The sequence below is a fragment of the Lissotriton helveticus genome, chromosome 9 (assembly GCF_964261635.1).
Source record: "Lissotriton helveticus chromosome 9, aLisHel1.1, whole genome shotgun sequence".
Lineage (NCBI taxonomy): Eukaryota > Metazoa > Chordata > Amphibia > Caudata > Salamandridae > Lissotriton > Lissotriton helveticus.
The window spans coordinates 237,920,689-237,945,293 of NC_136070.1; the positions used below are offsets into that span (position 1 = coordinate 237,920,689).

A 24,605-nucleotide genomic window follows, 5' to 3' on the forward strand; every position below is an offset into this window, starting at 1 on the left:
CTGATCTCTTGACTGGGTGAGAGTACTCTGCTTAATTCAGAGACTCTGGCCATCACCACCCCTTGTTGTAAATAACAATAATCTCTCTGGCATTCTTTCTGGTAGTAGACAGATGGCCACACAACTTTCATTCAAGCCATGAACTACAACCTAGTCTTACAACAGCCTTAGAGCATGGGACTTCTTGATTGTATTGTTGCCCTGAAGAGACAGCTTTATGGTTAGGTTTCACTTCTTGAATAAGCAGTTCCTCACCCTCTTACTACACTAGTATCACCCAGCAAGTGTCGCCAAGTATTCAAGTAGTGAAAGTGTAATGACAAAATATATAACACCAAATACATCGGCATAAGCAAGAGGTGTAAGGCTGACCAAACCAAGTTTCTTATTGTTATTGCATTGAAGAAACTCTGTACTTTATATTGTATTCTTTCAAATATGATGTCAGAATGAAAGAAGTTCTCCTGTTTCTGTCCTGTTTTCCTAGACAGGTATTTTGGTAAATCTGTCTCCATCCTTCAACACAAAGGAGTTGCAGATTTTAAATGTGAATTGGTCAGTAAATATAAATACCTTAAAGCTAAAACAAATGCTCAAAAAAGTATTTTATGCTTTTAGGTGAACCCATTCAGTCCCTTTTTCTGAATGCTGCATGCTTGCCTTCCAGGTTACAACCTGTTGAGAGATTGTTCAGATATATAATATGGTCAAAATATCAACCACTCTTCAGCCCACTGGGACACAACAAGCGAGATCATACCAGGCATTACAGAAGACCTCAGAACCTCACTGGCGTTAACAATCCAAGACAGAAAAGACGTAGCAAAGTATCTGTTGTGTGTAGACCTGAACACCACCATCTACATAGGCCATGCTTTTCATACAAGTGTAGTGCCTATAAAATACCTCTGGATATGAGAAACCAAATTGTTAGGAGATGGCCGACTGCCGCTTTTTGATGGAGCAAGACTGTTCAGGGTAAAGGATGACTTGGCCATCAAGCAATTAAAAGATAATAAACCACAGCTCCTTAGCGTTATTGTCTCAGTCAGTCAATTTTGCCAGAAGATTTGGGGTCTATTTCAAAGACCTATCTTACCGGCATCATCTACCTTACAAGCCAGTGCCGCTGCAATCACAGCCCCTTTGGTAAGAGGTCATGCTGGCAGACCTGGTTGCTGGCTTCACCAGGGACAGCAATTGCTCAACCCTTCCCCCCTGCTTCCACTGTTCCCAAGCTGCTTTGATTTGGCCTCACAGACCGACGATCAGCAATGGTAGCAGGATGTGTTATTTTCTCCCAACCTTGAAACCCATCTCATCCCACCAATGGGTTTTACAGATTGTTCACAGAGGTTTGCCTTTTATTTCATCCTCACCTCTCATTGCCTCCACACCAGACTGATTTTCAGCTAAACATGCCTCAATATTGGGACAAGAAGTCAATCTGCTAGCTAAAGACACCTCTGAGTGGGTACTGGACTTCGAGAGGGTAGAGGGGGCTATGCCTTCTGTCTTTAAATCACTGGTTGTGATGTGTTTTCTGAGGGGACTGATGCATATGTCTCCTCCAAACTCATTCATCATTATGCCGCAGTGGGACCTAAATCTAGTCCTGATGTTCCTTATGTGCATGCCATTTGAACCTCTGCACAATTGTTTGCTACAGCTTCTGACAATCAGGAGGCTCCATCTTATTGGCTTTCACTTCTTTGGGGAGTGTGAGGGAACTACAGACACTTGTTTGTGCAACCTTCCTACAGCATATTCTCCTCAGACACATTGGTTAGCGGCCTCTATCTATTTTCCAGGCAAAGATGATATCACTCTAGCCGGTCAGTCAGTCGAGTATGCTGCTGCCATTTTTCACTCCACCACACCCCTCAAAAGAGGAGGAGAGGTTCCTTCCGCTTGGCCCTAAGAGTGGGTTGAGTCCCTAAATTCAGCGTTCAAGAGACTATCGTGTGAATTATATTTTTGTGGGTTTCCCTGGGTCCAAAAAAGCAAGGCAGTGCAAAAGAGGACTCTATCCAAGTGGATAATCCTCTGCTTTAAAGCCTGCTGTGGCCTGGACATGAAGGAGTCCCCAGAAAGCCTGTGGGTTCTTTCCACCCAGGACATGGGTGCTATAATGGCACTGTCAAGGGTTGTTCCTGTTCTGTAAATCAAGGGAGGGATACAGAAGAAGGATGCTGTTTCTCCAGGAGAGACAGAAAAAGGAGGAAAAGATAAGAAACTGTCGGTCGGAAGATGATTAACTGGATCCGGGGATCCGAGTAATCAGAGGTGTTTGCCATCACACACCCAGATGAGCGTCATGCTTCATCATTGGTCTGCTCCTTGTTGTGCCAGCGCTGCAATGGCCAACGGGGCACTCAAGGGAGCTCTTCATTGGGGATTTTCTGATTGCAAGCCGTAATGATGAGTACAAGTGAGTATGTAAGTCTCGGAGGACATTTCCAGCATATATGCATGAAGTCATCCCTGTCCCTGTATCCTCAGAGAGACAAGTCTGGTTGAAGAATGCAGGAGGTCTTTAATTGTTTACTTGTGCAGTATATGTGGGGCAATAACGAGCTGTACCAGGTGGAAGCCTGTTAATGGCAACCGTTGTAGGTGTCCAAATAGCTTCCTCCAACTCGGTGCAATCAAGATTACCCTCGTCTTCTGCCCATTTAGCCTTCACTGGCTCCATGCAGTAGAGTGCATTATTGATCAGTGTTTTATAAATAGACTATATTGCCTTTGATGGCATACACTCTGTAAAAAGAGAGCAAACATGCACCCACATAAGTCACACCCTATATCCATGCAATGACTGTCTGAGTTGTAAGTAGTTCACAACTTTGGTCTAGGTGAGGCTAAATTCTTCCTCCAAGTTCTTGAAGGTCTTTATGCCTGAGTTGTTCCACTACACTGACAACCTTGGATTTACCAATGATATCCCATTGGTGGAAACCCAACTGTGACCCAATTTCTTTCAGGACATGTCTGTCCCTCAGGGTGGTCTCTATCACTATCCAGTCATGCCACCCTATTGGTTTTCTTGCCTCTTTTCACTTCAGTCCGATTATGCTTGTGGGCTGCAGCCGGTCAGGTGGCGTGGATCGCCCATAATCATGACTGGGTTGCTCTTTGTCCTATTACATGCCAATCAAAAGGCAGGTTCCTTTTGGAGGGAGAATGCCAAGTCTTTAATTACCATTGGTTGGGAAAGTCCAATAATATCTGCACTGCAGACTTCTGGAACTATGAGCCACCACTGAACAAATGTAACCTGACCAACATAATTTGATTCACGCATGTATACTTCATAAATTAACATCATGAAGCAAAACGTTTTTTAGTGTTTTGCAGCCTTCACTGCCTGGAGCTTTGTTGTGGATTTTGCATTGATTTGCAACAGCATTTTTATAATATTAGTCTGCAGGGAGGGATTATCCTTCTCTTTTCTTCGTATATATGCTGTGTCCCCAATTATTCAGGATCAAAGCAGATTTTACTAGGATTACATGTGGCTGAGCTTCGTAAAAGGAGGTCAAAATAAGCTGTTTGAGAGATTTACTAGTCCAAATGAACACCCCAGTGGTCAGAACAGGACAAAACAGAAGCAACAAAAAGTCCATCACTGGGGTCACCATGGCTAGGAGAAAAGTGTAATACTAATTCAGCAGTATATTGAGTGCAAGAGCTGCAGAGTAGGTTCTGAGAGCATGGAGATGCAGGAAGAAACCTAAGAGTGGCACACTGTAACATTTTGAAGATGAGAAGGAGGGAAGGATCCGTGAAAAAATCAACAGGGAAACACAGGCAAATATTTGATGTATGCTGAACGAACGTCATTGCTTTTTAAGCTGCTGGGTCAAATAACAGTTTTTTCATCACAGATCATTTAGAGCTTTTCTGATACATGGCCAGACTATCCTTTCTTATTTGCCCATGTAAAGCTGGATCTGGTGGCTCAGTGGATTAGTGCGTCCACTGTGGGGACCTGTGTTCAACCCCTTGGTCACAGGTTCAAATCCTGGCGGGTCCATTCAGCCTTTCATCCTTCAGAGGTCAATAAAATGAGTACCGTTGGGTAACAATAAACATCTGTTATTTATCACCAAGATACCCTTCTGGATGAACGTGTGCTTCAAACATGCACATATGTTATGTGATGGCCACCTGCAGGTGAGAAAGTATAGCCTGTAGATGTATTCATGTGCACAGACTAGAGGTACAACAGAATGAAGCTAAGGCTGCCACCCTTGGAAATGTTATAGGAGACACCTGTATACAAGAAAAGTCAGAAAAATCAATAGATGCTCTGGTGAGTTGGTTACACACCGACAGCCTACTGACAACACATTTCATTCTTATACAGAAATACAAGCATAGGAACTTTGCATTCTTTACTATGTGCAGTTCTAATATTAATCTATCATTTACTCAAATCATTCAGCTTCTGCCCAATTATCATATCAGACAGAAGCTTATTGAAGTCAGATCACTTAAAAGCATGCAGCATATGGATGTAAAAATAGCTTGAAAGGACAAGATCATCTCAAAGCCACTATCTACAATTATGGTAATACACGAACCCTCTTGCTTTGTATGAGAAATTCAGCAGTTCGCCGTGATAAACATTTTTGTCCTGATGAAGCTAGTAGTCAGCTAGTGAAACATCTTTTGGAATTTGAGAGTTTACTTTGAAAGTAAAATGTAATCTTGATTTGGGCACTTGCTAAAACAATTGTTGCATACAGCTAACATGCAATAAGGAATAAAGCTCTGCCACGAGGTGAGAACTTGTGTTGGATTTAATAAAAAAGGGGTCACGTTTTTGACAGAACATATGTAGGAAAATCATCCTTTTTGCCTTGCTCACCCCCCATTTCTTGACTGATACTGGTGATTACTGGCTGTGAAAGTGCCCTGGGCTCTTCTAACAAGGCCCAGGGCCAATGCTCTGTCCTCTAAAGGTATATGGTAATTGGTATGGTAGGCCATGTAGGTTTAGAGATCCCCATGGATTCAATGCACTTAGGTGTGCACTGCTGTGGTGTCTAGTCCCACGCCAGGGAACTGGGCAAGACAGCAAATGAGTTGGTTTGCACCAAGTTGACCTAGAAAAAATAGGGAGGTAGTTAGAAGAAAGTAGGGTAGGTCCACTTCCAGAGGAAAGCCCCTGGTAACCAAGATCAAAAACAGAAACAGTCCTCAAAAGGTCCCCAAACAACAGCCCAAGGAGTGAATTTCGAGAAACAATCCTCTTACAAGGTGAAGGGTTTTCAGGGAAGAAATGTTGACTCTACGAAGGTTTCGTTGTGTTTTGATTGCTTGCAGTCAGGACATAAAAGGGGAGATGCATTTTGCACAAAGAAGCCACTCACCTGTGGGCACTCCATGGGGATTGCTAGTGTAGGTGTGGGGTGGATAATTGCCCAGATATGGGGTAAGGGTATGCAGAGGTGACCTTAGTTTCCATGAATGGAATGGGAGTTGCAACCCTGGCAGCCTTACCTCCAAGCATGGAGAAGTACAGGCAAAGGTGTAAGATCAACAGGACTGGGGTTGAGGGGCTGAAGGATACAGAAGCCAGTATGACCACGATGTGTATCCCCAGAGCAGATCCTACCTGGTGTATTTCACCAGGTTACCTATGCAGACAACAGAGAAAAGCTCCATCCCATGGCAATGATGATCTTGTAATGGGGAGGTGTGACTGGCCCAAAGAAGGTAGTTTTGTCTCCTACCCTCCCAGAAGAGTGTCTGCTGGGAAATGATATTGAAGCTTCTGAGTGGTCGGGGTGGAAAGGTAAGTCCATGCTCAAATGTTGAACTTCTCACAATGGGTTTGTGCTGTAATGAGGGCACAGGCATCACATCAGGGGAGTACTGGGCACTTGGACCCTGGACAGGTGGCCAAACCTTCAAGAATAAGAGAACAGGCAGAGGGTCTGGTGAGCCAGCCCAAGTAACTCAAGAAGTCCATAAGGAATCCAACCCTGAGGGGGAGGATCTGGTACCAGAAGGGGGATTTCACCTTTGCAAGATCTGTCTGGCTTTGCGGAGTTGCAGGGAGCTGGTGGACCCTCCAGGGAGGACCTGTGCCAGGGACAAAGGGATTGTCCCACACTAGAGGGCCTGAGGCAGACTCCCTCCAAGCAAGAAAAGGGTGAAGTCAGCGGATTCCACAGAGTCTATTGGGAGGATGGAGCCCTCTATACTGAGGCCAGGGACCCCAAACCAGGGGCAACCAGGAGAGTGATGGTCCCCCAGAAGTATAGATAGTTCCTCCCCACATTGGCTCATGACATCCCCTTAGTCGGACATTTGGGACAGACCAAGACCTGGAACAGGTTGGTCAACCATATCTATTGACCCTTATTTCTGGCAAGGCAAAGGAGTTTTGTAGCTCCTGTATAATCCGTCAAGCCAGTGGCAAGACAGGGGCGAGGCCAAAGGCTCCCTTGATACCACTACCAGTGGGTCGGACTCCTTTTGAGAGGGTAGGAATTGACATTGTTGGTCCCTTTGACCCACCAAGTGTCTCTGGGAACAGATATCTCTTGGTGGTAGTGGACCATGCCACCAGATACCCAGAAGCAATACCCCTCAAGACAGTCACTGCTCCCACAGGGGCCAGAGCCCTATTTGGCATCTTCACCAGAGTAGACTTATCAAAAGTGGTGCCTACCCGAAGGCGATGTGGGATGAATGTGGTGTTACCTACAAGTTCACCACCCCATGTCATCCCCAGATAAATAGTTTGGTGGAGAGATTCAATAAGACCCTGAATTAGATGACCATGGGCTTATATGACAAGTTCAGGAGGAGATGGTATGTTCTCCTCCCAAGTCTGTTGTTTGCTTACAGAGAGGTACCACAGAAAGGGGTTGGTTTTAACCACTTTGAGTTACTGGTTGGCTATCCTGTAAGAGGGTTGTTGTGTTTGATTAGAGAATCTTGGGAGTAGCCTACCAAGGAGCCCAAACCAGAAATGCCGGATTATGTGCTAGGTCTGCGGTCCCGCATTGCAGAGTAAATAAAGAGAGTAAGCAGCATCTGGAGGCCAACCAATAGTTTATTATGCTTATTATGCTTTGGTATGACCAGACGGCTACTATGCCTGAGTACCATCCAAAAGATTTGTTATGGGTGTTGGAGCCTATGGCTCAAAGGGTCCTCCAGGAGAAGTGGACTGGGCCCTACCACATTCTGGAGCAAACAGGTAAGATCACCTACTTGGCGGACCTTGGCACCCCTAAATCCCCATTGGTTACTCCATGTCAACAGATTAAAACCCCACCAAGACAGGGTAGATATGACCATGCTGATGATCACAGATGAAGGAGGGGAGGAGCAGAGTGAGCCTCTGCCAGACCTCCTCTCCATCTATTCACAAGATGGGTCAGTGGAGGGACTAGTACTCTCCCCAAATTGAAAGACCACCAGCAAATGGGCTGCTCTCAAGTGTTGGGGCAATATCCTGGCCTGTTCTCCCCGATCCCTGGACTCACCACTTGGTGTGTCCATGATATTGACACTGGTGACAGCCTAGGTGTCAAAAACAAATTGCACATGCTGACTGGTCAGGTCAAAGCCAGCATTAAGGCTGAGGTAGCCAATATGCTGGGGGTAATTGAGCCCTCTGACAGTCCATGGGCCAGTCCAGTGAATGGCCCAGTGACAAGGGGAAAAGAAGGAATTGAGGCTTTTTGTGGAATACAGAGGTTTGAATGCAGTCACCAAGACTGGCACTTATCCCATACCTAGAGCTGATGAGCTCATTGCAGGTTGGGGCTGCAAAGTACCTGAGTATATTTAATTTGACCTCAGGTTGCTGGTAGATTGCTCTAAGTCCTGGAGAGGTCAGCCTTTTCCACCCCGGAGGGCTGCTTTAAGTTCAAGGTAATGCCCCTGCCACCTTCCACCAAAGGTTGGTGAACAGAGTCCTGTCTGGGTTAGAAAATTTCAATGTAGCTCATCTGGATGACATAACTGTTTTCAGTTCCACAGGGGAGGAGTACCTGGTCCACCTGAGAGAAGTGTTTCAGGCCCTGCAGCAGGTGGGCCTCACTATCAAGGCAGCAAATACTAGGTAAGGCAAGGAGTAGTGGAGTACCTGGGTCAGCTTGTAGGTAGAAGGCATGCACAACCTCTCCAGCCAGTGACCCAGACCATTCTGGATTGGGACGATCCAAAAACCCAGACACAGGTCAGGGCCTTTCTTGGCATGACTGGATACTACAAGAGGTTTGTGATGAGTTAAGGGATCATTGCAGCTCCCCTGACAGAACTTACAGAAAGTCCAAAAAGGTAATTTGAACCACAGAGGGTCAGAAGGCCTTAAACACTCTGAAGGAGGCTATGTTTTCACCACCAGCCCCATTAGCTCCTGAATAAATTAACAAGTTCTGATATAGACAGATGGTTCAGAGCAAGTGATTGGGGTAGTACTGGCACAAGTAAATGAAGAGGGCCAAGATCAAGCAGTCACCTTCATTAGTAGGTGACCACTCCCCAGAGAGCAAAGATGGAGTACCATTGGGAGGGAAGCCTTTGCTGTTGTCTGGTCTCTGAAGAAGCTGAGGTAATTCCTGTTTGGTACTATCTGTTGTGTTCGCAGATCTCTCATATGGCACATGGAGATGAGGGGGGAGAACTCCGAATTGTTGAGGTGGTCCATTTCTCGCCAAGGAATGCACTTCACAGTGGAGCTCAGACCTGGGACTGCCCATGCCAATGCAGATGGAGTTTCCAGGTTTTTATACTTAGATGATGAGGACGGCCAGGATGTAGGTTAGTTGCCCATCACCTTTCGTTTGCGGGGGTAGGAAAGTTGTCCTTTTTGCCCTTACCACCCCCATGTTTTCACTAATGCTGGTGGTTACTGACTCGAAAGTGTCCTGGGCTCTGCTAACCAGGCCCAGGGTCAGCGTTCTGTCCTCCAAAGGTACAAGGTAAGCTAGGCCTGCTTTTCAGAGTGGTTTTAAAATTAAAACCCTGTCCAAATTCAGCTTTGGGTTAAAGGTCCTTCCAAAGCCCAAAACTACTTTTCGGTAACTTATACTTCTCCCCTAAGGTCTGCCCTAGGTGCCCCAAGAGTAGGGTGCATTGTTATAAAAAGCAGGAACAATACAAAATATGTTTTATATGCCCTGGTAGGGAAAAACATCCAATGTTGTTTTCTCTACTGTAGTGCTTCTAGAACCAGGGGCTAACATGGGAAGACCTTTTTCCTTAGGAACTAGCTTGTAATATCATTCAAAGTATCAAAATAATGGTTACAATAATTCCAAAAACTCAGGAAAGCTTCTGAAGTAGACTGGCTCCTCAGGAGTCAAGCCACCGTCATCGACTTCCAAATTGGCCAGACCACGCTGGTTTGCCCCGCTAAAATTTCCGGTGCTCTTAGCTTTCAGTGTCAAGGACAAAGACTTAGAGACTTGCCAAGGCATTGTGCTGCAGCAGGCCGCCATCGTCGAATCTAACTTTGAATCCAAGAAGTCCATGGACCCGCCGATGAGCCCATCAATAAGAAAATAGTTCCAAGAAAAAGACTAAGTCTGAAGGTAAACTTTGACCGGGACGTAGCCCATATCCCAACCGTCCCAGGCTCCATTGTAGTCGGCCTAAAACTCTGACTTTGTCCTGGTCCAGCAAGATCCGATAGGCGAGAGAGGCGCTTTAAGCTTTTTGGTACTAGAATGCACAATTTTGATTTAATCTTAGCAATTCATAACTCGAGTTCCCTACATTGCATTTTTGATATTTTGGTGTTGTTCTGAAAATAAAAATATTCTATATTTTAATAAATTGATGTTGGATATTTATTGTGTTGTGTCTTTTACTTATTTGCTGTTTTGGTGATGTCTCCTAAGTTAAGCCTGACTGCTTGTTTGCCAAGCTACCAAGGGTTGAGCAAGGATTAGTTTATTCATTAAGACCTGACTTGTCGCTTTCAGTGATTGTGATATTATTGCTAGCAAAAGTTGAATGCCCCCACCGACTAATAATCCACTTTCCTACAATACCTAAATCCTACAGACATCTGGTGAAGATATTTCATAAAGTCTTCAAATATATACTGTATGGAACTGACACAATGGCCAAAGAGAGTTGTTAAGCAAGGGTACACTTATATGGTGGGTGCATACCTATGTGCCTATGATCTCCATTTGTTTATTGTCTTTGGATACGTAATTGAGAATAGGCTCTGAAAAACACTCCCTTCCTACTGCAAAACTGCAACTGAATCAACTGTGGGACAGCAATTCAAAGGAAGAGATAGCCATTGTCATATTTCTACTTTTATCGCTGATATAGCTAGAAAAATACTGTACTTCAATAATACTTTGAACTAAAGGAACCACGTTTTCAGCTGAAGCCTCAAGGGTTCACGGATGATTGGTTCATAGATTAATGGATGTCTGGAGTGGGACAAATGAGGGAAGAAATGATAGCCTACTGCCAAGGGCTGTATCAGTCCTCCCTCAACAGGGGCGTAGCTAGAGCTTGTGGCGCCCGGGACTATCCCTCAGATTGCCGCTCCTTGGGGGAGGGGGTTGCTGGGGTAAAAGGACAGTGAGCACTTGAAAGATGTCTGAGAGACACGTAGTATTGCTGCTAATAGTTACCTCGATCATGCAAGTTACATGCACATACATGACACGGTCAAAGGCTACACAGTTGAATACACCGGTGACTGGCAGTACAAAAGAGAACATGATCTATCTGGGGACTCAGAAAAACCGCATGTGACATCCATCAGAGAGCTGTGTGAACAATTAACCCTCAGCACAATGCAAACATGCACATACATGACACTGATTAGGGATCCATCATCTACAGCTGTCATTAAATGACCATACATCATAGTCTCCTCATTAAAGCAGTGGGGACCTGCACAAACGTGATGTGTTCTGGGGACCCAAAACCAACTTAACAGTGTCAAAGCCTGTGATTCTTTACCTTTCAAAAACAGCAAATTAATTATTAACAGGGAATGACTCACTGTGTGCCCTTAGAACTAAACACAGCACAAAGGGGTCAGTCAGCTCCACCTTGCCAACACAGACTGGATACACAGCCCACTCTGATGGCCCAAAGGCAACAACCAGGGGTCGCGCCCTCGTCGGCTAAAGATTTACACCAAGAAAGTGAAACAAATATGTCTGAATAACGTCTGGAAGGAAGGTTCTTTCCTCCCCCCCAATAATCTTAGAAATTGTTCCAAATGATTCAATTTCGAACACAAACTTTATTTAATGAAACTTTAAAACCTTTGGGTTCTAAAAAGGCACTCATGAAATATTTCAATGTGTTCACTTTGTGCAAAGAAAGTCTGACTCTCTCTGAGGATGTTGATGATTCGCCTTCTCAAAAAACACTGTTAAAGTGTGGAGGTTAAATGGAACATCCTTAACACAATTTGACCCAAAAAAAAGCCAAAAGTCCTATAGGTAGTTTTGAAAATCAGAGTTTGCAATTTTACAGGGCCTATAAAATTAGAACTATATATAACACCTTCTTGACATCTACATTACACAACCTTTTATTTGTCAAGTAGATTTTCATGAATATTTTATGACGCTCTTTTTGGAAAAGGGCAGAGTGGTAAAAATTGTTACACAGAACTCGCAACGTCATGCCCTAGATAACAAGCATTTGAAATGCAATAGGTCTCGCATTCACTGGAGGTTGAGATATTGGCATTGTAAATGACAATGCCTTTTATTTATGTTTTGGGTTTTAAAACTTAAATAAAAGGCATTGTCATTTACAATACTAATAGCTGAAACTTGCGTGAATGCGAGACCTATTGCATTGCAAATGCTTGTTGTATTTTGTGATAATGCTATGTGTGCCCTAAGTGGCTATGGGTATGCCAAGAAGTGGGTCTCTTGCTCACTGTGCCACTGGATTCAAGCTACCGTGGCTGATGAGGGGTGATACCCTAAAACCAGTCCCAGGATGCTTGTTTCCGGTCCAGGGAGGACCTGGCTTGTCAGTTCGGGCTGGACTGTTCCCATGAGAAACAGTGTCAAGGCTGATTTGCATATGGCTGAGTCCAAACTGGGATGACATGGCGCGCAAAATAACGATGGATTAAACCCAGATTTGTGAATGGGGGTGAGTGTTTGAAAAGTTTTAACCCTCCATCCATCAATTTATTTTGTGATGCTGGGAGGTCAGCGGCAGCTTCATTTTCTGATCACAATGTGTGAGTTCTGCAAGCACCCCTTCTCATGAAGAAACAGCACCACAGTAGAGCATAATTGAATACGTATTACATGTGGGACTCACATATCACTGTAAAACCCACTAAAAAGGAGAGATGGAAACATGGACAACACATCTCCATTCTTAGTGCATTCTTGAAATAATTGTAACACTGAGAATGCTGCCATGTAAAAAAAACATGTATTTGACAAATAATGAATCATTATTTCCATGCGGTCTAAGCACTTACATATGCAGGCTTTAGCTGCTGCTGTCAATCAAAGCCTTTCTGCATCCCGCCTTTGTTTCCAGTGAAATATAAAGAAAGACATTTAGTGACATTCTGGGTTCTTCAGGGCCGGAATCCATCAATCAGGAGGCAAGTGCTGGCCAAATTACTTTTATAGCGCCGGGAGCTGCTTTGCACTCCATATGCAGTATTCTTGATCACATTTGATTTAATCTGTTTGAGATAATAGGTTTTGAGAGCTGCGTTAGAGAGGAGACAGAATGGGTTCTAGTTAACCTCTGCAGGCAGAGACTTTGTGTCCCAAATAAATTATTAAGGTGGCCGCGGCTGCAGCGGGCCTCCAGTGCCACGCGGCCGCCTCAAAAATGGTGCCGCCTGGGGCGGACCGCCCCCCTAGCTATGCCACTGTGCCTCAAGTTTGAGACCTAAGCAACAAGCGAGGGTCTTTAACAAGGAAGGGAGCCTTGAATGACTGGTATTGCCCAAGGGATAAGAACTACAAAGCTATTGGAACACTCTACCCACCAGATATATAATATCCTAAAGTAAATGGAGCGAAACAAAGACAAGGAGTGGAATGTTGAACAAGAAGGTCTATACCAGCCATTGTTGGCCCTCTGCCACTTCCTAGTCTTCAGTGCAGGTCCCAACATTCCAATGTTCTGATGCATCTTTTAGGAATCCTGAATACACTGTCAGTGACAGCTTAAAAGTCATCAAAAGGAGATTGTCTGGAAAGCCTCAAGTTTTCATCCATTGTGAAGCTGAAAGGGAAGTACTCGCTGAGATACACCTTCTTTCTGTGAGCGGTGTGGATCTTGTGCTGAATCTCCCAAACGTCAAATTCGTGGTCCATTCTGAAGCAAACAGCATCTCTACAGGCCTAAATATTTACCTGTAAAGACCTAAAAGTTGCCTAAACATTTAGGTAGAATCCCCTCAGATTCCATGTAAAAACCTTTGCCTGGTGTTGCAGATTTCTACATACAGCCTTTTGTGGTAGATGCCTGAATAGTCATGTTACACTTTCGGATACTTTCTGAATATTGAAGGAGACCTCATGGATGGCGAGGGGGCCTCAACATTAGGCTGAATCTTTCCTTCAATTGACATCTCGAAGATTCTTGCTGTTCAAGTGTTGACCGTATTGGTGCAGGGTGACCCATTCATAGCAAGAAGCATCTCACTGTCAATCATTGCTGTAGTGGTATAATAATGAATGCATTGACATTGAAGAATTCTCTGATGTTCACTGGGGGTAGGACATAGTTATTGCAGGAGGATGACAGCAAGCCATATATGCAAGACAGTGGTATCAGGTGTGGACCCAATTTGATTTTGATCAATGATTGAGTCCATTCTCTCTTATGAAAAGAGTGACCTCTAAAAGTACCAGCAGAGGACCATGACGACCCTTGATTGTGGAGATGTATGCTTGCATTCTATGTCCAGGGATTACTGGAGCAGTCTTGCATGTCCCTTGTAAGACATTATAGTGCATTTAGGACTTTCGTCGTAGGATGCTATTTTTTGGAAAGACAAACAATGCTTTTAATGTTCACATACTTTTGCTAATTTATCACAAAATTTGGAGTTCTTCTATGAAAACGTATGGAAAAGTTATTCTGCAGTCGAGAAATCGCACATGAAGTGTACCACATGTCAAACACAAACACTGAGACAATGAGGTGCTCATTTAGAGTTGAGTCTAAGAATAACTCCAGTAAAGTAATAATGTTATTGCATGTAGGAGTTCTGGTTTTATGCCAGGAGGTAGCTTCATGAAATTGCATAAAACGTTTTTAATTCATACAATGTAGTAGGTACTCTGATTTACATTTTCTGCATTTTGATGGCATGTGAGTTCAACCAGACCTACTCTAATGGTAACTTCCATGGTAAGAGGTATAGAAAAGTAAGACATTTCTCCCACATTAGTTCTACTCCATTTTTGGACAGGCAATGAGAAGTTGTCAAAAAAAATCTCAATCGAAGTTGGGACTCAGTTGACTGATATCTTGCGGAAGAACTGGGGCCTTCCTGGCTCCTTAACTTATGGGGGAAGGATCTACATTTGGCAAGGGCAGCCTGTTTGCTTGTATTTTCGAAGAAAAGCAAATAATGATTTTTATGTTTGATTTTAAAATATTTTTATAGGAATACCTAAATCTGCCTGACCCATTTAGGAAGTGTTCTGTTCATCAAAAACAAAGATGATCTAGTTCCCTGCCACCTCAGCACCTACCACCCTACCTGTCTATATGGCCTCTCTGCCTCAAAATCGGACCCTATCACCACCAGCAAAAAACCTTGACTTGCTCTTCAATCCACCATGTGATAGAAATCTTTCATTAGTGTTCCAACCACTTCAGTCAAATACTAAGTTTTAAACCTCTCAGTAGCCAAATAAACATCTTATTCCACGCATCCGAGAAACTCTGATGCCTGCACTAGTCCTAGTACCTTATTCCTGAATACCCTCTCGAGTGATTAGTGCACAATGCAAGTCAACATAACATTACATAACATTACATTCCCACTAGACAAAATATTAACCATCACCAAAAGAACCCAGTATAATCTTACTAAATATACCACACCTCATCCTTTTGTGAAAATATTAGAAGGCTTTCAGCCGAAAACAGGGTTCTTTAAAAACTATTGACACTTGGGTTTAAAGTAAACCAAAAATTACTCCAACAATCTCTCCCAAATGCTGGCCCAGTACAGCCTGTCTGACAACCTTCTCTCAACCAGTCAAAAACTCCTAGTACCTCTAAAAACACCCTACACTGCTGCTGGATTTCAGACCTCACTAGAAACGGAAAAGTTCAGTCTCCTCAACACACAAGTTTTAGATGGTTCACAAGACCCAGCTCACTCTTCTTCAGTATCACTACAGTTACTTCAACAGCTAATATTGGCTTATATACATTTTTTACCATGTGTCATCAATTACCATCAAACCAAGTACCTCCAGTCTATGTATCCGAAGCTCCCTATAGTTACATGTTATATATGCACGTCTTTTCACACTAACTAAATGAAAGGTCTTCAAGTGAAACCCTTTCACCAGCAGTGATATCGAGAGATAATAGAAAGAGTTAATGTTAACAGTTGCTTGTGCAGATGCTAAAATGACCTGTGTTTGTATTTGCCTGCAGGGGTTTGAACCCACAGACACTGACATAGGAAGGAAGCTGATTGTCTGGAAGCGTTTGCAGAGTCACACCGGCTATAGGAAGAAGTTATCCCTTTACCCCTATGCAGAGAAGAGCAGGTATGGTAAAAGCACTGCTCTGTTATTTGAGTGTACATGAAATGTCTAACTGAACTCTCTGAGCAGCATCTGTTAAACTCACATATACTTGCCCAGAGTTGCTACTCTTTATGTCCTGTATACAGTCTCAGCAGGCCTTCACTGTGGACTGTTCTGCTCCAGTGGGTAAAGCAGCATAATTGTATCCATATCTAAAGATCTGATCGAGAGTCCCTATATTGCTATCGTCCAAAATGCTGCTCAATTACATATCTCTGGTAAGATCATTAGTAACTGGCATTGCTCAAACTTTGTGATTGTGTGAATGATACCGAAATACCATTGGAGCTTTTGAAACTGAATTTCAACCATTAATAAGTTAATATTCCTCATTTGGCATCCAATAAATACATCAGAAGACGCACTCTCTTTATTGTTCTTTTTATGCTATTAATTGATGAGAGAGGTCGTCCATAAATGTGAGGAGAGTGGATACCTTTACTTGCCTATTGAATAGTTTAAGAATGTCAAGTTCGAGTGCATTCTCATTTCCCTCTTCAAACTACACGACATGCAGGCTTACATGTACATTATATATATATGCAATACTTTGGTAACTATGGTTTGATAATTGCACATCTGTAACCTCCACATTTTGGCTTGAGTACGTATAGTGGACCCTAGTAATCTATAGTGGTGCTTGCATGGTATTCTACATCCTGCTACCACTAGGGTGTAAGTTAATCATAAACTATAAGGTTTGCAATCTCACAGCAGAAAACAAATGATACCGAAGCACACATGACGTATAGTCCAATACATAAACAGTTTTTAAAAATCAATTCATAAAGTTTCAGACTTTTTTTCCAAAATCACCCTATAAATTCATGCCTCATCAGAAGGCAACTTTTCCAAGGCTCAGCGCAAGTAGAATTAAGTGTGAAATTAGCCCTTAATTCTGTACGTGATACTACTGTAGAGTAGGAAAAGGTTGGCCAGACGTTGCCACAAAACTATAAATGTGAATCCTACATACTAAAGGTCAGCAAAAATCCCCTTTTCCCTGCCACTTAACTTAAGCCCTAACTGCGCTACACCCTCAGTAATCAAATTCCAAATAAATTATTCCTCACCTTTGGTTGCCTACGGTGTAACGGCATGAAATCAGTACTTTGTCAAAAAATCTAGTGCTTCCTGTAGACATGTCTGTCTCTAAATGGAAAATAAAACACTTTCTCCTGACATCTGACACAAATGCCTGTTCAATGATTGTTCCAGGCAATGATAAATATCTTGTTGTGACAGATTTCTAACTGTCACAGGAAGTGTAGCATGGCAAGGAGACTATATAAGGCCATCTGTCTACAACCAACTCGCACCACAAGATATGACGTAGGACCCATTCTAACTGGACAGGTGAAGCTTCCATGTTAGTTTCTCAGGTAAAATGTATCAGTGCCGCCAGCATGCAGTCCCCATACTCCACAATCCAAATAACTACAAAAGGCGCCTGCAGTCTGTGATACTCCATCAGCACAAGCTACCAGTTTACAATTCTGTTTCAAATGGTCTCATCACTATCAGCCACAAGCTTCTCCTCCTCCCAAAGACCCAACAGGTGCACCTTAACCCCAAGGTGTCACCCCCTCTGCCACTTCTTGGGTGGTGATAGACGCTCACCCTTTTCCCTCCCATCCTAAAGATTCCCATCTTCATCCCATCCTCAGCATATGCAAGGTATATGATTGTGGCACAAACCCACCTACCATGCTGACTGGACCACTGTCAAATGCCCACTTTCGAAAGCCCAAGGCACCACATTGTTATGATTATGTTTTTCTCTTCTATGTATCCCTCTTTTAGGTTACACATGTTAATCATTTAGAAGTGAATACCTGTGATTAATATAAAATTCACATTTATTTTTGTGTCTCATTTCTTATTAATATTCAAAGTAAAAGGGCATCAGGCCACTTTCTGATAATGGTTTAAAACTGAAAGATTAAATAACAATTAGATAATGCTATGTAAGCTGATATTAGGGTGTGAAAGGTTAGAGAAAAGCTTCATGTCAGGTGTCACAAGTGAGACAGACCTTGTAGAATCACATCACCTTTTTTGGCTGAAGGCCAACGGGAAAGTATTCAGCCTTTACTTGCTGCAGTTTTCAGCCCAGCTGCCAACACAAGACAAGAATAAGACACTGTGCTATTATACTGAACAGTACACATTATTGTTCAAACAGGTATGTCGGTGTGAACCATCTTAGAAACTCAATTAGGCTTTCCTTTTGGTGCAAAATTGGCGTGTTGAATAGAAGAATGGGGTAGGAATTGCTATAAAGATTATACAGCAAATACGTTAGTGTATTTTTTGCTGTTCATGCTTTTGATAAACGTTACAACTACTAATTAGTTTATCTTTATTATTGTTACAATTCATATTGTGTGCACTAGGATAGGATTTTGTTTTTCAAAGTGTTTTGAGTGTGTTACTACTTAATGAAAGAGGGTTTGAATTCCACTAACTATCCCTGTGACTTCTCATAGAAATGGTCATTCCCTGCAATGCATCTCACTCAGATGTTATTCAGTGGGTTGTGGGGTGGTTGCAGTCCAATAGGTTTTCAGTATCAGATTTGCACATTGACTAATCCATAGTACCATGAGGTCTAGAAGACTACATTCTGGACCATATTCTTAGGAGATAATCTAGAAAACATATCAACATTCAGGGATAATATTCTGCTGGCATCTACCGGAGTGCTGAGGTGGCCAGCCCAGGATGGCACATGGTTTAGCTGCCGAAAGATCCAGAAGTGGCAATTATGCCAAGGCAAGAGCAATACAAGTTTAAGACTATGAACATGTCTGAGCTGAGGTGGTCAAACTAGGTGCAGAAGTGATTCATTTTAATTCTGTATGCTTGGAAAGTGTCAGATCAGGGGCATAAACTCAGAGTCCATACATATAATGTTCTCCTTTTATTTTATTCTTCAGGTAAACTACCTGCATCTTTCACAGTCTCTTAAACATACATAGATCACAATTTCAAAAAAGGATTTGCAGGCATAGATTATAACTTTAAAATGAGTATTGGCAAACACAATAGGGATCTTCTTGTTTCCAATGCTTTTTGCTGATGCAGCACAGCATTGCTAAACAAGCATTAAAAATGCAATAGGTCTCGCCTTTAATTAAGTTAAAGCCATTTGCTTTGTGATACGATACCATTAGCAAATTAAATGGCTTTCGCTTAATAAAAGGTGAGACCTATTGCATTTTCAATGCTTGTTTGAGCAGTCTGCGGGGCGAGTTAACGCCTGAAGCAGGGGTGACACCACTCGTGCACACCTGCTGACACTAGTGCGTGACCGTCACACGTTAGTTAGTCAGACTTTACTCAGTAACACTACGGAACTTCACTCAAGCACCCTTCACTGTGAGAGGAGTAAATGCTATAATCTCATAATAAAACGTGATTACCTAAAGCTGGGCAAGCAGCAGAAACTAGGGGAGAACTGACTGATTAGAACCGCACAACGAAAGTAGAAATAATCTTTAACTAAATAGTGAAAGGAAGGCTTGATGCCTTTCTACAAACAAGGCAGCGCTGGGAGGGGGGCTGGACACAAAGGAAGGAGAAATGCGAGTCACGGCCGGAGGCCGGGCGTGAAAACAATGCAGCAAGCCTTTGATGCCGCAGGGGGTGGAGCGGCAAACTGAAAGCACGGCCGGCCTCTTCACTTGTCCCCAAAATGACTTTGCAACCAGATAGATGTGCTGTATTTCAGTAAATGTGACGTTGTTGAACTGCTTGCAAACGGAATGTGTCAGTATTACGAAGTGATGGTTCTAATGCGGGTGTGAACTAATGATAAGTGAGTGAAGGTGACATTTTCAGCATGCCTTAATCATTATGTGATGGTGTACATCTAAACATGCTCTGAGATTAATTAATACTGCAATGCTGGCCTGACACTGTAAAAAGTAAAAAGAAAAGTAAAATGATTGCCAGCAAACACATTCCTCTCATTTCACAGACCAACCAATATGTGTAAACTCTGACACGAAGGAAGGAGAAATGCGAGTCACGGCCGGAGGCCAGCCGTGAAAACAATGCAGCAAGCCTTTGATGCCGCAGGGGGTGGAACGGCAAACTGAAAGCACGGCCGGCCGGCCATGAAAGCCTTTGATGCCGCAGGGGGTGGAGCGGCACCAAGCTGGGCAACAGATGGCTGACGATTTGATGCTGTGCACGCGCATTTTAGGTCAATGCGCTTGCGCATTGACCTAAAAGCGCACGGGCACAGCATCAAATCGCCAGTTAGTTAAAGTCTGTTTAAGCCCCTATAGTCTCGCTCCGCTCAATGCGCATGCGCATTGACAGGTCGCGAGACCTAAAAAAGAGAAAAACATAGAAGTGATAACATATGCGGCCCCACCAATGCTTACACCTACGATATGTTATGGCTACTTATTTTTTATTTACTGGACCAAGATGGCAGATGTCACTTGGATCAGTAAATAAAATAAAATAATTTGATTGGAGTTAAAGTGCTTTTGCAATGCAGAATGGCCCACCCGCAATTAGAAGCTGTCAGTTGCTCGAAAAAACAGTAAAATTAAAGGGTGGAGGAGAAATGGAGGAGGGAGTGAGGAGCAGGTGGGATTGACTAAACAGGGAGGGGATGGGAGCAGGGGAGCAACAGAGGTGAGTGAAAGCACTCTTTGTAATGCAGGTGAGGAGCTAAGAGCTATCTGTTGATGATGCCTACATATTTAAGAGAACCAATTCCCCCATGCCCTGTAGTAATATTACAGTACTACAAACTGAAACATATTTTATTGATCTCAAGGACCTAATTCAAGGCATCAAAATGAAAGAATGAATGCACCAATGACTAATTAATACTTTTCAGCCCTATCTCACCTGGTTTGACACCAAGAACAGGGTGCAAAAGCATATATTGTCAGTGTTTAACCCATAGTTTTCCCTACATTTGTCCATGCTGTGCCACAGAATCTCTAGTATTTTCCGTGATTCACCTAAGCGCAACCTAGGGGCACCAATCAGACACCATATACCCCATTCTGATGTCCACTACTTAGGAATAATGCCCATGCATATTGCCTAACACCACCACCATGCACCCTCCACAACACACTCAACACTAAATTGTTAATTTATAAACGTGTGCCCATCAGGTCTCGGGCACAGCCCCCTTAGAAATCCTCAACTCGTTAACCCTTTTCTTCCTTTCGGACTTCACCCCAGGTTTAGGGTCCAAGACTCCCATCATCCTTAATCCAGATCACCAACAGCCCTAAGGGTTTCAATGTTAGATGTTCTTGCTGTGTCTTATTTGCATCATGATGAAAGGAATTGTACGGATTTTTACTCAGTGCTTATTTATGTCTAGAGGAATGGATATGCTTTCCTTTGTGTTAAGTTCCATGCTGACAGGATGGTCTTTTATACTTTGCTGTATCTGAAGTAGAAGAAGTATTACAATGTGCCAATACTTTGCTCTATTCTGGGTTGCACCTGTCAGTAAAATGCATGGTGTTGATTTCTTGAGGTACACTGTTTCTTGTGTTTCTATAACAAGGTAGATGTTGTGCCACCTGACTGCAGGAGGTTAGCAGTCTAGTTGTTAGGTACCCAGCCACCCCTGCATTTGGAGGGAAAGCCTGGCACCCAGGGTGCTCTACTCCTCCCCCTGAGCCAGTTAGAACTAGTTCGCCTGTCTGAGGTGGGTTAGCGGTCCAGTTGTCTGGTACCCAGCAATCCCAGCATTTGGAGGGACCTTCTAGAAGCTTCTAGCCTTTCTGGTATAGGGAGAGCAGTAGAGATGTGATGTGCAGAGACAGAGCTGGGACAGGAATGTGAGGGGACCTGCTGCAAGGGGATACCGCCACTTGGGCCTGTGTGCTGGACCCTGCACCCATCTAAAACCCCTCTACTGTCCCCAGGGCTTGTAAAGCCCCACTTAAGGAGTTCAGGCTGCCGCGTGGGAGGAGGGCCACGCTGCAGTGGGGATGGTGAAAGCCTACCACCCTGCTTTGATGATGCCCCCACTACCTGCTGACCTGGCCCAGTAGTGCTACTGCTCTGTCCCCCGGGCCCCTGAGGAAGGAGGGCCCCCCTAGGTCCCTGGAGCTGCCGTGACCCTGCGCTACGCAAGCGCTGCGCCAAGAAGGGCCAAGAAGGGAAGGAGTGTTGTGGAGTGGACCCCCCAGGAGGTTTGAAGAGTTACCCTGGGACCCCTGGGCGTGTTACTGGGACTGTCGGCCCCCCTTGCGCTGTGTGCCTGGAAGCGCTGGCCTGCAGAAGACTGCTTGTGTCCCCAGAGTGCTGTGACCAAGACTGCCCTGCTGATTGCCTGCCAAGCGCTATAATCTGGAAAGCGCTGTGCAGCAGAAGCGCTGTATGGGAAGGATTGTACCCCCAAGGAGCGGTGCTGTGAGGAGCTGCCTGTTAAGCGCTATAACTTCAAAGTGCTGGAGAAGTGCTGCTGGCCCTTTGAGCCCCAGGGCCCTGAAAGCTGTGTGGCCCGAGAGAGGAGCTGAGCGCCGTGAATAGCGCTGTGGGTGCCTACCCCACGTGTTCGCGCCCTTTTGCGGATTGAATAGCGCCGCGGGAGCCCACCCCGCATGAAGGCGCGCTTATGGCATGTTTAAAATAATTACCAGGAGGGTGCCTGCCCCTACCGCCAAGGAGAACCCCGCAAGGACATCAGGAGCCCGGTGAGTGAGGGCTCGACTGAGTGGGCTGGGGGTGTGCCGGGGCACAGGGTCGGTGCCCGCCCCCAGGACTGGTGTTTTGGGTCGACGGGCGGAGGGACTGAGATCTCCCCCCCTGGAAAAACTGTGACTGGGCCCTATTGGCCACTCGCAAGGCTTGTGCTGACTTGGTAAATAATGCCCCCACGTTGAAGAGAAGGCCCTATGCCCCAAGCTAAGTCTAGTGGTTATTGCCCGGAGGTCCCTCTACTGAAGTGCCAGGCCTGATATTAAAATTGTGTTGCTGGTATTCCATTTTCTTGCAGGAGGTGCTCGTGAATTCCTGCCTGATGTTCTAGGCCTGATATTGAAGTTGTGCCTATTCAAATGCCATGTCCCATGTGAATGCTAAGGTTAGGCTTCTGTGTTCTTTCTATGTGATGGAGCCTGATGTTAAGGTCTTGCACCTAACGTTGATTTTAAGGTGTACTCACTTGCCCCAGGATGCCCCAAAGAGTTATTGGTGGCCATGGTAAATGCGAATATGCCTTTCTAGGCCTGATGTAATGTTGTGTGCTCCATATTCCTTTCGTTACAGTGGATGCAGATGCCATGCAGGAGTTACCTTCATACCTAATGTGTATCTTATGCCTAATGCCTGAGTTTACGCCTACAGCTTACTTCTAGGTTGGGCCAAGGATGAAGGTCTGAGTTTGCCCTGCAATATCAATCATATGTTTATGCATTTCCTGACATTATTTTTATTTCAGCTGGACACCCATGGACTTACTTACCTTTTATTCTTTTCCCATTTCCCATGTGAATAATCCCCCTTGCATTCATTGCCCTGGCGCCAGTTAGCGCCCGTTTGTGATTACTGCTATTATTATGTTTTTACCTTTTGCAGGTTGGAGATAATACACAACTTATTCTTTTTCCAACCAGAAGCAGTGTTGTGTCTCTTTTGTGGTGTGCCTGGTGTATCGCCTGTGGGTACTGCGTGAATGCTTTACACATGTCCTCTGAAGTTTGGCCGGCCCGCTCTGCTCCATGCTACCCCCTGTAGAATTGGTAACCCCATTTCTAACACCCATGTATGGTCTGCTCGTCGTATATGCGGTGTCTCTGCACTAGTTGACTTTGCAGTGGCCAGTGGAAGTTGTGGACTTGCAGTTAGTGGGCTCAAGAGGTTATAAGAATAGACTGCATCTCCAAGTGGGGTTTGTAACAGTCATCTTTCTACTTAAATTTGGATAAAGTGGAAGCTTTAAATATATGGGGATTGTGGAGCACTGATCAATTTTAGTGGACAATGAATCACAGTGCGCACAGAGATGCATATGCAAGCTGCTGCCTCTTGAAAACAAGACTGAGGTTTCGCACAATGCAACAAGCGAGGCAGGTAAAAGAGGTCCCATTTGCCTCCTTCTCTCCTTACCTCATATCTCCCTCTTGCTATCAGCTTTCCTTCCTCTTTTTCAAATCCAATTTTCCCAGAGTGTGTAACATAAAATTAGCTAGCCCATAGTGCTCCTCAGAATAATTATGAATCTTTTATTTTTATTTAAATGCGACTGTTGGTGATCTGTATTCTGAGAGTTTATTGCTGATGTTGACATTGTATACAGTTTTTCATTGTTTATAATTTCTCTGCCAGCCCAATGTGTAAGTTGGTAAATTATTTAAATTACATTTTCCCATAGAAATCAGTTAAAAATTATTGCAGTGTGTACAAATCACACTCTGAAGTTATACTCCAATGTTTGGTGTTTCAGCTAATAGTGTGTACAGCCATTCAACTTAATTTGCAGGGCCTGACTGGCAGTACCGGGCACTGGGCGTTTCCCTGGCAGTCCGGAAGGGGTGAGGGCCCCGCTTTGTTACAGGGGTCCAATCAAGGAGACCACCATACCTCACATTAAATGGGCCCACTTTCCAGCCTCTGAGGGTATTACTCTTTGGCTTAAGTGTGGTGATTCTGGGCCGCCATGGCGCCATATACACTGAGTCCAAATCGAATTACCCAAGTGCTGTTGTCCCTCTTTGATTTCCATTACATCAATCATCATGGAAATAAAAGACAGATGACATCGCTCTCCAGCATTCACGCGGTTGCTGATGATACTGGCAGAGAATGGAATGAGCAGTAGCCAGTAGG

At 44.1% G+C, this 24,605-nt stretch overlaps 1 protein-coding gene across 1 annotated transcript in view; it reads left to right on the forward strand.

Annotated features, from left to right (window-relative positions):
* DISP2 (dispatched RND transporter family member 2) overlaps positions 1-24,605 on the forward strand; it is a 212,370-nt gene that overhangs the window by 134,658 nt on the left and 53,107 nt on the right. Inside the window, exon 4 of the mRNA XM_078659799.1 lies at positions 15,628-15,743. Coding sequence (XP_078515925.1) covers positions 15,628-15,743 — 116 coding nt within the window. The remainder of the gene's footprint in view (positions 1-15,627; positions 15,744-24,605) is intronic.